We start from the raw sequence: 13979 nt of genomic DNA, 5'->3' as shown, positions 1-13979 counted from the left end.
TTCCAACTCGCTGAGCAGTTCCTGTCCTCTTTCCATTTCCAAACTAAAAATTATGGAACACTTTTTATTTATGGCCTACTATGATCTTGGACCTCCCGAATGTATCATGACTTCATTTAATGTCTTACTATAATAACAGTTACAGGTCTTTTGCGTATGCAAGCAAAATTTACACTTCAGAGTCAGAATGCCAGGCTACCTCCTCCTTGGATCACTAACAGAAAGTTACTTTTTTCATGCTGTATTTTAGAGAACATCATCATCTTCAGAGCCTACTGCTGAGGATCTTTTGGTGTGGTTGGCATAATAAAATGTGTGGTTGAAACTTGATGGGGAGACATGCATTTGGAAGACATTGCACATATGCCTGCAGAGATGTTGCAAAAGCTCATCTTCCTCTATTTCAGGAGGAAGAGAAGTGGTTTCTTTAAGTTGCTTTAGCGTCCTGGAGATCAATGTGGTTCAACGATGGACCCCAATGTGAAAGTGGCATGACAAGACTCAAATGTAGGATGCTGCAAACATTACAGTAATGGTTTTGTAGGAGGAAGCTATGTCAATTAGATTTAACCTTCCTGTGGTAAGAGAGAAATCTATGTAACTCACTAGGTCAAGATTATGGCTGATGTACATGAGCATGATTTCACTGCTCTGAAGAGTGTGGTAATGATTTATACCAGTACAGGGTGTAACTCATGGTGTATTGACACAGCAGAATTTTCAGTTTAACAAGGCATGGTTGAGAAAGTCTAGAGAAATACGTGGGCAAAAAGATGTATTTTTCCTAATTTGCAATTACATGGTGTTTTTATAAGCAGAGCATAACAAACCTTAGAAACAATCACTATTGTTTGTAGTATTTGTGACCTCATATTTGTGTACTTTATGATGATGGCATACCTGAGAGAAGATCTTGAGTAAGGTAAACAGCACAGTGAGATCAGTCTACAGTGCGATTTTGCAATGTTAGCTGTTGTTATCTTGGCTGGGATGTGAACTTTCTCCGATTCAAAGGAGAAAAAAGAAATACAGAAGGCAGCGTCTTGCAAAAAATGTGTGTGTATGCATGTGCGTTTCAATGCATTATAAAACAGTGGAGAAAATCAAGCCTACCTATTTATCTTCTTCCACAGGATATTACTTTACTGATCCAAATGAAAATGCCATCAAACTTCATAGCAGGGAAATAATTCAAGATAATGAAGCACAATATTAATCTGAGGTCACTGTTGCATAGAATAACTAACACCTCTCTGGTGTCATCTTGCTAGATCTGTCTGGCAAATTATAACCAGAGAGACACCAAGTCTGCAGTGCTAGTTATTTAAATGCACTCTGATGAAGCTAAATACAGGGAAGGTTCCAAGAGTTCCCCAACATTGCCAGACATAAACACATTCACTGCACTGTTAATCCCACTAATTTAATGTAAAGCATGAAGGTCTCTATGAGATTTATGCAGAAGAACAGCTGAAATCTATGATTAACGTTGGCCGTGGAAAGAGCAGTTTCAGTCTGTTGGCTAAGGTTAATCTAGTCAAGGTACTGGGGAAATATTTATCCTTTACTGTGGTATAGCTTAAAATACTATCTATATGTAGGATTGCCTTTAAGACAAAGTGCAGCAGCCTGAGCAGAAACAGGAATTAGCTGCCGACTTTTAGCTTAGACTTGTAATTTACGGGTTTAATTTTGCTGCTGCTTGCTTCCATTATTATTAATTTATGTAGCAGTGATAATAATAACAGCAATAACAGCTTTACCTCCAAGTGCTTCAAAGACAGAGCTGATTCTAAAAACTAAAGATGGGGATCAATTCTCCATCACTGAAATCCAACTATATGTGAGATGCAACATCACATTTGTATGCAACGAGTGTCTCAGTAGGGCAGGGAAATTGCACTTGGTCCGTTGCTGGGAAGAAGAAGGGCAGCCTGTCCGACTACAGGTTGGATAAGACACTTGGGCTACATCTGTATGAGTAAATAGAAGAAGACAGGGACCATTTTCTAGTCCTGAGGCTGGGTGATGTAGCTTATGTATTATCCATTTGGTAAATTCTCTTTTCTTCAAAAGAGATCAGTGTACCCAAGCTGCCTATTGGGAATGGTCTCTGGTGGATACAATACTTCAGACTTTGCTAAGGTACAGTCTGGCAGACTCTAGAAACAGATTGACATTAACTAATTCAAACTGTTTGAAGATCAAACTGTCCATTCCAGTATAGAAGTCCAGCATTTTCAAAGGTGCTGCTGACCAAAACAAGAAAAGAAATTAGAATTTGCTAGGGGTAAATCAGAAGAGGAGAAAAAAAAAAAAAAAAAAAAAAAAAAGAAAAAAGCACAAAGAATTCAAAAGTTCTGCAGTATTTTGTTTCATTTTCTTTGGTCTAAATAGAAATGTTTCATTGTCCTGAAGGGACCCAAGAAGCTTCATGTTTTTAGTGTCACCATCATTAAGTTGATGTTTTCGGGATTGATACAGACGCGTCTAAAACAAAATATTACATAGATTGTCTAAATGGATAGTCTTTAAAAAAATTTAGAACATTTTCTCTTGCAAAATATTTTGATAGTGTAAAAATCTGTTATTTATTGGAAAATCTGTGAATAGTTCTACTAGCTATTAGCACAAGGATAATAAACAACATCCTTAATGTAAATGTGGTTTATGTTGAGCAGTCATCTGTCTGAGGCTAATGATGTTGTTAACAGTATTTGTTCCTGTATTCGGAAAGTAACTAACCAGAGAGAAGGGTATGCATTCAGTGTAATGGGGTAGATCAGAGGCAAATAGCCTTCCCACTTGAGCAGATTATTCAAGGAATTGATGAAGTGGTATGAACCCTGCCGCATTATTGTATCTTCTCTCCCCTGGACTACTCTGCTATGTACAGAAACTGCCAGTAGCTCAGAGGTGACTACCTAATGCTTAGGAACCCAGGTGGACATTGCATGGCTAAAGCACAGCAGTCAGCTCCTCAAGAGGTAACAAATATAATGCATATTTCCCAGTAGGACCCCTGCTTGATAACCCATACTGCAGCCATTTGTTTTAATTCTTACTGTATAGGGAAGTTAAACTACCTCTTTGTAGACCAACTTCTTAACTTTTTTTTTTTTTTTTTTTTCCCATTAGGCATGGTGGAATGGGAAGGGAAGCTGTCACTTCCTCAGATAATATGTTACAGGAGGATAATTTTGACAGGTGCCTCTTGAATATTCCCCCCCCGCTCCTCCCTAATAGCAGCTCTGACACTGTGCCAGGGCATGTTGGTTTTGAGATTCTTGTCAAGGATGGGTGTTTCAAAGAGGAAAATGTAGCTGGTGTTAGGAAAGAAGAAAAGAAATGTAAGACAAATGGAGGCTTCTCTTTCTGAAGGTATGATAGGCTTTCGACTAGCTAGAGTCATAGTGTTCAACCTGGAAGGGAAAACATGAGCCTGGAAACAGGCAGCTAGGCTCAGAAGGTTGTTAACCAGAAATGACTGGTTACCTTTTTTCATGAAGACCATGGTGTGTTAACAGGAAAGACAGATGTGAAGTAGGAGGAGATGCTTGGAGGTGAGTCGTGTGCTAAGACACATCCTACCCTCAGGTCCCTGGACCAGGCTGGCAGCCATTTCCTCTTGGGCTCAGACTGCAACCTGCTTAAATCAGTAGAAAAGGATTCCATTGACTCTCCAAAGCAGGCAAGTTTCTTGTACTTGAAATAAAAATGTACTGCATTTTTAGAGACTGGTTGAATGAAAATTGAAAGAAAATTTAACTTACCTCTTGAGAAAGAGAAGCGAGAAAACAGAATGCATAGGTTTGCCATCCATGTGCCAAATGTAGCTGCATGGTAGGTGAAAACAAAGATCTAAACTGCAGCTCCTTAAGGACCTGAGCAGTAGTCCTTGTCATCCTTTCCTTCTCCCTATGGTCTGACCCTCAGGATTTTTAAGGCCACATGCTGAAAGAGGACAACTCCCAGGGGCCAGGTCCTGCCATGAACCCCTGTTCTGGAGAGCTGCTCTTAACACACCCTTCAAATGAGGTGGAGCTTTTAGCAGCTCCCAGTCTGGACATGGGGTAATTGAGATGGCAGCAAAGCCATTTCACTGCGTTTCTTCGTGACAGGATATTAACAGTTCTGGCTTGATGTGTTGGGCAGGGCTTTTTCCATTACATGAGCAAAGTAATGTTTTTTCACTGTTGACATGAACAATGTGTAGGAAAGGTGAAGTGTAAAAAGAACATTTAGACTTTTAAGTTGTATTTTTTTTTTCTTCCACATTTTTCTCACTATTTTTCTTTTTACATCTGTGTGTAATCTCCCTAAGTTTTAGGGCTGGGCTGAGGTGAAGGGAGGAGTTTCTAGAATTGCCTGAACTGACAGTTGCTTTTGTTTCGCAGCAGAAACTAAATGGATTTTTTAATTTTCATTATTATTAAAAGTCACCACAAATCTGTCCAGGCTCAAGGTGTTGCTAGCAGGCACTGATGTGGTATAATTGTTATTTGAAAAAAACCTGTAGCCTCCCATTAAAATCAGAGGCTGCTGAGTTTCCATATGGTGCATTTGTGGCTGTATTGTGTCTTTGTCATGGTAGCACTGAGTCTCTTTCTACACATACAAGCAGAGATGAAGGACCCTTACTGTAACTTGATTTCAGTCAGTGCCACTGAGTTACATCCCAGGTAATGCAAATTTGAGCAGAACTAACATCCTGTTGCCTCTGGAGAAGATAAAAGCTATCCTTGAGTTAGCCTAGAAAATGTGAAAAGCTAGGCAATACTTTCTCCTTCCTGCTTCCGATTTTCATGTTGTTTCTTAGTGGGAAATTCATGTTTTCTTTAAAGTGCATGTACACTCAAGTATTTGAGGAGGTCCTGGGAGGCATACACCAGGAAGCATGTTCTGTATCACAGTGCTAACTCCTAGCTCCTGATTTTTCTCATCCTAGTAAGGAAGTTTAAAAGGGAGAATGACATTGTTTTTCTCAAAGTATTGCAGGTTTGGGATTTATGACAGGCTTAGCTGCTTTTTATCTCACTTTTGTTCCTTCACTAAGCTGCTGGATAGCTTGAATTAAGTGTGCTCCTGTCCTTATTTCTTTAGGCACTGGAGGCAGCATGCTGCGATGTCATGGGTGAGATTTGAAGGTGGAGTGCTCTTTTCTATGCTTATATTTCTTTCAGTGAAGGTTGAAATGTTGTAAATGGCTAACATCTGTGTTATGTGCCCTCTGCACATCCATAATCTGATTTTTTTTTTTTTTTTTTTATTTTTTTCCTCAGCTCAGTTCATAAGAGTGACTTTGGCAGAAATGAGAGTATTCAATACATCTTGAAATATCTCCCCTAGAAGGTAGTTAACCTCAGGTCTGCCTGCTCACTGTTCAGGGCTGATTGTGCCTATGTTGCTGCTTGCATACTCATTTTGAACCCATCCCATTACCTGACTAACAAAGTGGGAGAGCAAAATATATTCAGCAGAGTCATTATGGGAACCACCTTCTGCAGCTCTGTAAATAAGTTGCCATTTGCTGTGCAGGGGAGACTGAGGTAAAGTCCTGCATCTGATGCTATCTTTTGAATTGATTTGGCTTTCATGAGCAGGCAGTTTTCTTGCACCCAATTTCCACTTGTCTGTCTAAAGGTGGAGACCAGTCTAAGAGTTTGGCCAAAGGGTGATCTAAACTTTAGCACACGAGATCTCACTGGTATGATCTGCCATAGATCTGAATTAATACATGAAGTAGAGAAACAAATGTGTGTCTGCCCAGTTATTAAACAACTGTCATATTTCAACACAATTGCATGACATTTTCCTGAACTGCCCTTAAACAGCTTCTGGGATCCCTCTGAATGGGAAAGTTGTATAAACAGCCCATTCATTTGAATTGTTGTTTTTCCTGAGGGAGTCATACATCCAAATTCCAGGTAATGATGGTGGTTTTGAGATTTAAACTTCTCTTGAAAGTTTTTTTTCATCTAAACTGGAATTCTATTTTGTTCCACTTCAGTATAACCCATGAACGAGGTGGGTTGAGCATTGGGAAAAGCGTCGTATATGCTTGTGTCATTCTTACTCTTCCCTACATTCCAACAGCCACTGCTGAAGAGGCAGCACTGGGCTGGTTGGACCCTGCTCTGAATGACCATGGCTGTTTTTACTTCACCTCTTCATGCCAGTGGGACCTGCCTTTGCTGGCTCATAAAAAAGGCCTCATAAAATATTACTGTGGTGCCATGGTCTGTGTCACAGCGGGGCACCATGCAGCCAGGCATCGTGAAACAAGCTTGGTCCGAGAGGCAGCCCTGCCTGTGGCAAGCTGTTAACCTTGCAGCTGCTAGCGCTAGGGAAAAGCTTTTGCCTTCAAGAAGCTGGTGGCAATATTTGACGATAATGGAGCTTTTTGATTTATAAGCCCCATAGAATGCTAGAAACAGAATTTCCCAGGTAAATCATCAGTCTGTTGTGTTTACAGGGCTTCTAAAGAAACCACAGATTTCAGTGTTATGCTCCCTCCCAGAGCAACTGTGTTGCATGGGAAATGGCATGCGGGTGCTTTGGTTTTTTCACTAGTTTGTTGTTTTGTTCCTGTGAATTAATCCCTATCAATAACAAGTTATAATGGAGGCTGTTTCTCAAGAGGAAGTATTTCTGCCTTTCTCACCGATAAGGTTACTGTTAATCAATATTTGAACCTCCAGGGCTACGAAATCTGGTACTGCATCCTTGTTTCATCTTCTTTAATGGATGGATTATTTCTGTGTCAGCTGTGGATCTAAGTTTTCAAGTGACCCTCTGTGGCAATTGGTGTTATTCAATCAATGGTCTACGGCCCACATGTGGTCCATAAAACATCGGAAGATGATCTGTATAGCAGTGGGAGTTGGAAGTGAAAATCAAAGCAATCCTAAAGGCATACAGAGTGACGCCCCACAGTTAGCACCAAGCAGTGATGTGCCAGCTGCATGCAAAACCATCTCGTAGGCACAGATCGATGGGTACAGCATTGCCTGTGGATTTTTTCCCAAAAAAAGTTTCATTGGCTCTTTCGTTATTAATGAAGCTTGAGAAACACTGCTGTAAGGGACGTATTGGACTTTTGAAGGGTTTGTTTTTACCAACATCACTGTTTCAACGTATGAAGGACATTTTTACATAGTTGCACATCAGGTTTGGAGTCAACTGATTTGGAAGCTGGATGTGGGCAATTCTGGCTCTTCTTTGAGGTGTCATGGAGGAAACTATCTAGCACAGATGCCTGCGGGTGGGCACGTGGGTCTGCTTGCGGACAGTGGGGTACCGCTGTCTCTGTTTTACCTGGCAAACCTGCAAAGATCTTTTGACTGCACAGGCAGCCCCTGAAGTGTGCTGTACACTGCATTTGCCTGGAGGCAGAGGACTGCCTCTGTGTGTGTGTGAGCAGCGGTGATGCTCCCGTGTGTTGTGCTTGGGTGTGCAGTTTGCACAAGCTTTGCAAAAAATGTCTTTACAGGTTTGCCCTGCAACAGAGGTGTCAAGACTGCCCTTACCAACAGTTACAGGTAGTTGGGAACTGCCTTTATGGTTTTCCAGTGGACAGGAGGGCCCACTGATCACAGCATGCTGCTGTGTGCCGGTGTGGACTGTGTTCCTACCTGCTTTCCAAGCAGGAATGTGTGGGCTGTTTAGCACACGGTCATATTCACAAGTCACCTAGTTCCCATTACTTTGTAATTGCAAGGAGATATTTCTAATGGTGCTGTGCTTTTCAACTTGGTCTTTCTCCCGGAATGTTTTCTTTTTTATATAAGCTAAAAAATGATTACTTTGTGGGCCTGTGATGCAATGTGCACTATTGACAGCCTTGTGAATGAGAGGATTATGAGAAAAAACAAACACAGACCCTTGCTTCACAGTATTGCTATATTAAGGTGTACTTTTTCTTTTGTCTCTTAATTTTCACCTTTCGCTTGCATTCTAGTCACTGCATTTTAAGCTTTTCTTCACAACTGGGAGGACTGGAAACTCTTTGCTCCTCCTCTGTTCTTTTTCTTCTTTCTTCCTTCTTTCTTTTTTTTATCCTTTGAAAGGTGAGATTTTTACATAATCACAGGATTCCAAGAGGATGAGCTTTCTAAACAAACAAACAGAAAACACCACCCCCCTTGTCCATCTTATATATCCACGAGTGTCTTAATAAAAATGTGAGTGCTACCACAGCTCTGACTGTGAGACTTACTCTCTGCTGACAGTTTCATTACTGAGAAGAACAAGATTTTTCACTTGAAATATAATGAAAAAAACCCTTCTGAAATACTCTCTGCTGGAATGTGAATTTGGCTCCTATCTGGAAAGCAGTATGAGTAAGCCCAGGACATCTTGAAGTGCTACTCATGGCACTTCTCAAAGCATATCTGACGGGCAAGGCTGCTGAACTGCTGTATGTGGTTAACTTTGAATTAAGATCAACAAGAATCCCCATTAAAAAAAAAAATAATTATATAATATAGCTGAATTTGTGAGAGGTTAATTAACCATCACATAACAGTTGTAGAAAACAAGATTTTGTGCATAAAAAGTTCAGAACAAGTGATGCAGGATAAGTAAAGCTTTGGGGACAGTTGGGATAGCCGACTTATATACGCTTTTCAGCTGCATGAGCTCCTAATAAAAATAGTTTTACAGATCACATGTTTTGAAGGGTGGTTCTTCGCTTCACTGAGGTAACTTGGGGTTGTGAGAGATTGTTTCAGTAAAATTGTTTGTCTTCAGAGGCAAGAAATACCAGCAATGAAATGTACTTGCAAAGCATGTTTTAGGTATTGAGATATATGCTGTCTTTTGCATTCATGACTGAGTGGAAAATAAGGCTTATTGCATATTTGCACATTTTCCCAGGTTAGAGTTTTTAAGGTGGAATGAAAAAAGCATGGTATGGTTTCAAAGTATTGTTCCTTAGAAATGTTCAAGGATATTTTTTATTGAATATAATTCTAATAAAACAACAGCATGCTGCATTTAGTAAAACAAGAATACACTGAATTTGAAGTTTTACACCATTTTTAACAACATTTGGGAAAAAGTTGGAATGCTTGCATTTGAGTAAAAATTTAAACAGCTGCTAATTAGTCCTTTTTTCCAAAGTGGAGATGAAACCCCCAATCTCTGTAACTCATCCTTCAACCATCAGGAATGAATTGTAGATTTGCTTTACTGGGGTTGTTCTGGTTTGTGCTTGCAGTTGTATTGCATAAATGAATGGTGCCAGCTTTTGAACTGCAGAAGCATTTAAAACTGGTACAACTTTTTGTGATGGAATTTTATACTTACAAAGTGAAGGACCTCTTACAAGTACAGTCTTCCTGTTAGATTATTATTTTGTGAGCTCTGTCTTTGGTTTTCACATTTTGCAAAATGGTTAGCTTCAAATCTAAATCCTAGCTGAGTTACTCAAATGTTCTGAAGATAGCAGATCTGTGATATTCCTAGCCCAATATTACAGAGTAAGGGTGTAAAGATGAAAAAGCTTCAGGCAGGATCAGAGCTTGGATGCTTGTCTTAAGGTTCGTCTTTGAAATCCTGCAGTCATTCTTCATCCATGAGAGAATTTCCTCTTGTTGAGTGAATAATTCTGAGTAGGGCCATTAATTTTGGCTTGCAGTTGCAGGCAATTAATCAAATAGGCAAGGAAAAAAGTTAAATTATTGTTGTTTGCAAGCTGTAACTCTCTTGAGTGCAAACAGTTGAAATGCTGACTCTCCTGTGTACTGACTCAGGCTTTCATCTCCTCCTGTGTCTTGCTTGAGTTTTCTGTGGCATATCTAGATGTACACTTTCCTGTTCATCTTCACAGGCTCTGGCCAACCTCAATGCCTTGTAACCATCTTTTATTACTACCCTGAATGCACTAGAGGCTAAACTGGGCCCCATCCTTCACTGTGCTGAAGAGACTGTGGGTATGTTAGGGGCTGATGGAGTATTGTGGTGCACAGGAATATCCTGGGTTTGGGGAAATTATGCAGCATCTTCTGTAACATCCCCATCTACAACCTGCTTTTACAACTCCCTGCATAAGTCCCCCCACTCCTCTGAGGTGCTCTGTGTGCTGCTGTCTCCCTCCGTTCCCTCTGTAAGAGACACAGCACTTAGATGAAAACTTGACAATTAATTGGAATAATTTTGAGTAGTTTATGAGACTGAGAATCAGGGAGAGGGGTGCCAGTTCACAGCCTTAATTCGAAGTGCTGCATTCACCTCTTGGTGCTAAATGTCTCACCAAGGCTCTCTGTTCTTCCAGGTTTTCACAGGGAACAGCAACGCTGACAGTGTGGTTCACCACAAACTTCTGCACTCCATGAAAGCCCGCTTCTTGCGCTTCATCCCTCTGAAGTGGAATGTCGGTGGGCAGATAGGACTGAGAGTTGAGGTCTTCGGCTGCTCCTATAGTAAGTGGCTACATCTTAACCCATGTTTTCTCAAAGGCCTTTTTGTTGATGCTGTCGGTGCTGTGGGATGGGTCCAGCATGAGTTTTATGAGTTAAAATGCCACATGAAATACATAGCCATCATTGTTTTTTTCAGTAGTTGTCCTTACCTTTCTGCTTGGGGATGTGCTGGCCCATCTAGTTCAGCTGGTGAAGCTTTCTCAGAGCTGAGCCCACCACAGAGTGTTTTGCTGGTTCTTGTGAGTGCGAGGTCATCAGATTCTGCAAAACCTCCCACCCTGCTGGAGGGCACAGAGCAACTTGGGATCTTTTGTAGGGCTTTATTTTGGAAAGGTACCACTTTTTTCTTAAATAGTTCATTTTAGTTTTTAAGGCAACGTAACTAGTTGTTGAGGAAAGTGCTGCAGATTTTTCAGCTAGTATTTTTATTTGAGGGTGATGACTTTATAGCTCCAGAGAGCAGAGAACTTGTCTGCTGCTTTAACTGTTTTTGCATGGGTGTTTTCGTTGGCACTCTTCTTCACAACACGTGGTGATGATCCTCTAAGACACGGTCTGCAGTGCTTTGTCAGATGGGCTTTGGAGCAGCCTATAGACATTTGTTGCCTTGAGCATTTCGGCCACATGATTATCTGTGTACTGCTGCAGATATATGACCTATCAGCATGGAAGAGTGTGAATGTAAAGAGAAAGGACCAGTGTTGCTCCCACACATAATATGAAAATAAGTCCACAAATGAGGAAACACAAGTCCAGTATTTCTTTCTCAGATGACTGGTTTATTTCTGAAATGGTCAAGTGTGACTTGAGACACTGCTAGAGATTTTGCTGGGGGAGAGTTCAGGGGATTAACAGCATTTTACCAGTAAATTCAATGTGGTGTGGCACAAGTCACCATTATGTGGTACTACTGTACTTGTACATCTCCCCATTTAGATTAATCCTAATCTGCTCCTGCTGGATGCAGAAAAGGGGTTGTAAAATAAAAAGTGGAAACCTCCCTCTTTGGGAGAGTTCTTAAATTGATCTGAGGAGAATCAAAGAAGAAAAGTGTCTTAAACCTTTTGATTGACACGATCCCATTGAACAGAGACACAGCTCCAGGACTCTTAGTGACCTCATCACTACACTTCAGTCTCAGGACTGATTCACATGGTTTCACAGGAAGATCCTTGTTATGATCTATGTGTAGATCTAACAGATCCATTCAGCTTTTTTTAAATGCTGCTTCTCCACCTACTTTGATGCTCAGGCACTGCAGACTATCATTCATTTAAGTACAGACCTGCAACAGCCTGGTCTGGATGGATAGTAACTAGGGCAAGAGACCTCTTCCAGCCCTACCAGTGGACATGGAAACGGAAACCTATAAATCAAAACCAACTTACCTTGATGACGTCATTCCAAAGCAGCTATCTCATCTGTTTTCAAAGAGCTTTCTTCTGTTAACCATGACCAAACCTTTGCAGTGAAGAGTATAGTCCAAACAGATGTGCAACAAATAGAACTTGAACTGAAGGTTGAAACTTTTGTATCTGAATGTGTTTTAGTGCTACTCCATGTGAAACACTACATGGGCACTACTTTCATGTCAGATTGTGGACTTCAGAGTCACTTGCCTAAGTCTTCATCTTTGTCCTGTACCCTGCAGTTACAAGAAATAAAAATGGTTGTGCAGAATTAAGGTATGAGATTGAAACAAGCCAGAAAAGAAATATAGGGATTCATAAAAGTTTTACAGAGTGTTGAAATATTCATTCCATTTATATAAATGTGCCATTCAAATTTCTCACTGGCAAATTGCATATGCCAGGCAATACCTGTCTACAAGTTTTGCTTATTTAGTTTCACAGTCTTGGCTACTCCTAACCCAGGCACTCCAGCACTGTACAAAAGATGTTTGATCATTTATAAAATGCCATCTTTACTGTTATACTGACAGAATATCTGCAGCAGATCCTGAGCTGGTATACACCTACATAACTGCATTTTGTAACGTTTGACAGCATACAGACTCATCCACCATGTTCAATTCTGGCACAAGAAATATATTAATAATTTGAAAAGAGTTTAAAAAAAATGACAAAAAAAAAAAAAAATCACTAGAGACAGGCTGTTGGACAAGCCAGGAAGGAAATGGAGCTAGAAGAAGAACAAATATCCCCAGTGTGCACCATCTCTAAGAGATGACCCTTCATGAAGTGTCTGTGCGTATATGAAAGAAGGGATGTAAGGCTGGGAGTAGGAACAGCATTACAGTCACCTACCTGTACCAAACACTTCAGCTGATATAAATTCATCTGTAAGAGCCTAATTCCCAGTTAGGCCCAATACTCTTTAAGCTGTTGGAATGACTTAGAGTCTTCTATAGGTAAACAAACTCAGAGTATTTGATCTTAAGTCTGCTGCAACTGAAGAAAGGATTCCCACTGGCCTTTTAGCTTTGGATCCGGTCCTCAAGTATAAGATAAAAAGAGAACATGTGCATGGGGAACACAAACCAAATCCTGCACAAATGTACATGTGTGACTGTGGGGTCATTTCTACCTCTTAACCTACTTGTAGAAGCAGGTTGAAATTTAGATGATGCTGGACCACTGGCTGTCCATTCCACCTTTCAGGCAAATGTTGCCCCAGAAGCGCAGCACCTGATCTGAAAACAGAGTTGCTTTTTATTGATATCTGGAGCAGAAAACTGCAGAAGTAAAGTTTTAATTTACAGGCAAGCTGGAGATCCTTTTTGTGTGAGTGGCAGCATTCATTGGTTGGCTGAAACAAAAGTCTGAGGACACTGACAGCTTAAGCCATCTGAATTTCATGTGCTGCTGCACATCTGTTAAAACCCTGGGACTACTGCCAAACATGCAGCTGAGCACCTCACTGTGATACACCAGGGCGTGCAAAATAGCCTGTGATTCCTTGGATGGTCTCTGCTCACATCAGCTCCTTTTTAACCTTGCGTATTTGAGCAGAAGATGACAGCTGTAAGAGAGGTTTGTGGCTTCGCTGCTGCTTAAGCGTTTTTGTGATGTCAAAGTTAGGTGAATGTGATGCTCTTGTGCCAGCGCAAGGCTCTGATCTCTCATTTTTGGAGCATGACTGTCTTGTGCAGCATACTGTGCTGAAGAGGTCCCAGGAACACAACCTTCTGCTAACTTTTGGCAAATGCAGCTTTTAATGATGACTGTTTAGTAGGGGGCATGTGGAAGGCATCAGGTGTTGTAGGTCACCAAACACTCTGCCAGGACACAGTAACAAAAAATACTGAAAAATCATATTAGAGATTAACTGCTATGTGCAGTGGCTGCCAAAGTGGCTAACTTTACACGTGATTGCACTGTGCTGCTGAATGGCACTCACTGTTGTTTATTGCTCCTGCTAGAAGTAATTTACTACTATGAATTTATCCCAAAAACTTCTGTGACAAACAAGAGAGCTTTCTTGCGTTTGGTGGGGGGGATTTTTGTTGTTGGTTTTTGTTTTGGTTTTTTTTTTTCCCCTTTTCCCTTTTCCTTTTCACTCTCTGTCTGCCTGTTGACATTGTTTCTTTGGAAC

At 40.7% G+C, this 13979-nt stretch overlaps 1 protein-coding gene across 1 annotated transcript in view; it reads left to right on the top strand.

Moving 5' to 3' along the window:
- Positions 1-13979, top strand: part of CNTNAP5 (contactin associated protein family member 5) — a gene marked incomplete at both ends in the record, with an annotated part of 289753 nt that overhangs the window by 118315 nt on the left and 157459 nt on the right. The window contains one exon of the mRNA XM_082312477.1: positions 10277-10424. Coding sequence (XP_082168603.1) covers positions 10277-10424 — 148 coding nt within the window. The remainder of the gene's footprint in view (positions 1-10276; positions 10425-13979) is intronic.

This window comes from Platalea leucorodia (assembly GCF_965183815.1).
Source record: "Platalea leucorodia genome assembly, chromosome: 5".
Classification (NCBI taxonomy): Eukaryota; Metazoa; Chordata; class Aves; order Pelecaniformes; family Threskiornithidae; genus Platalea; species Platalea leucorodia.
Note: the sequence above shows the minus strand (reverse complement) of the source record. Positions and strands in the feature narration are given on the sequence as shown.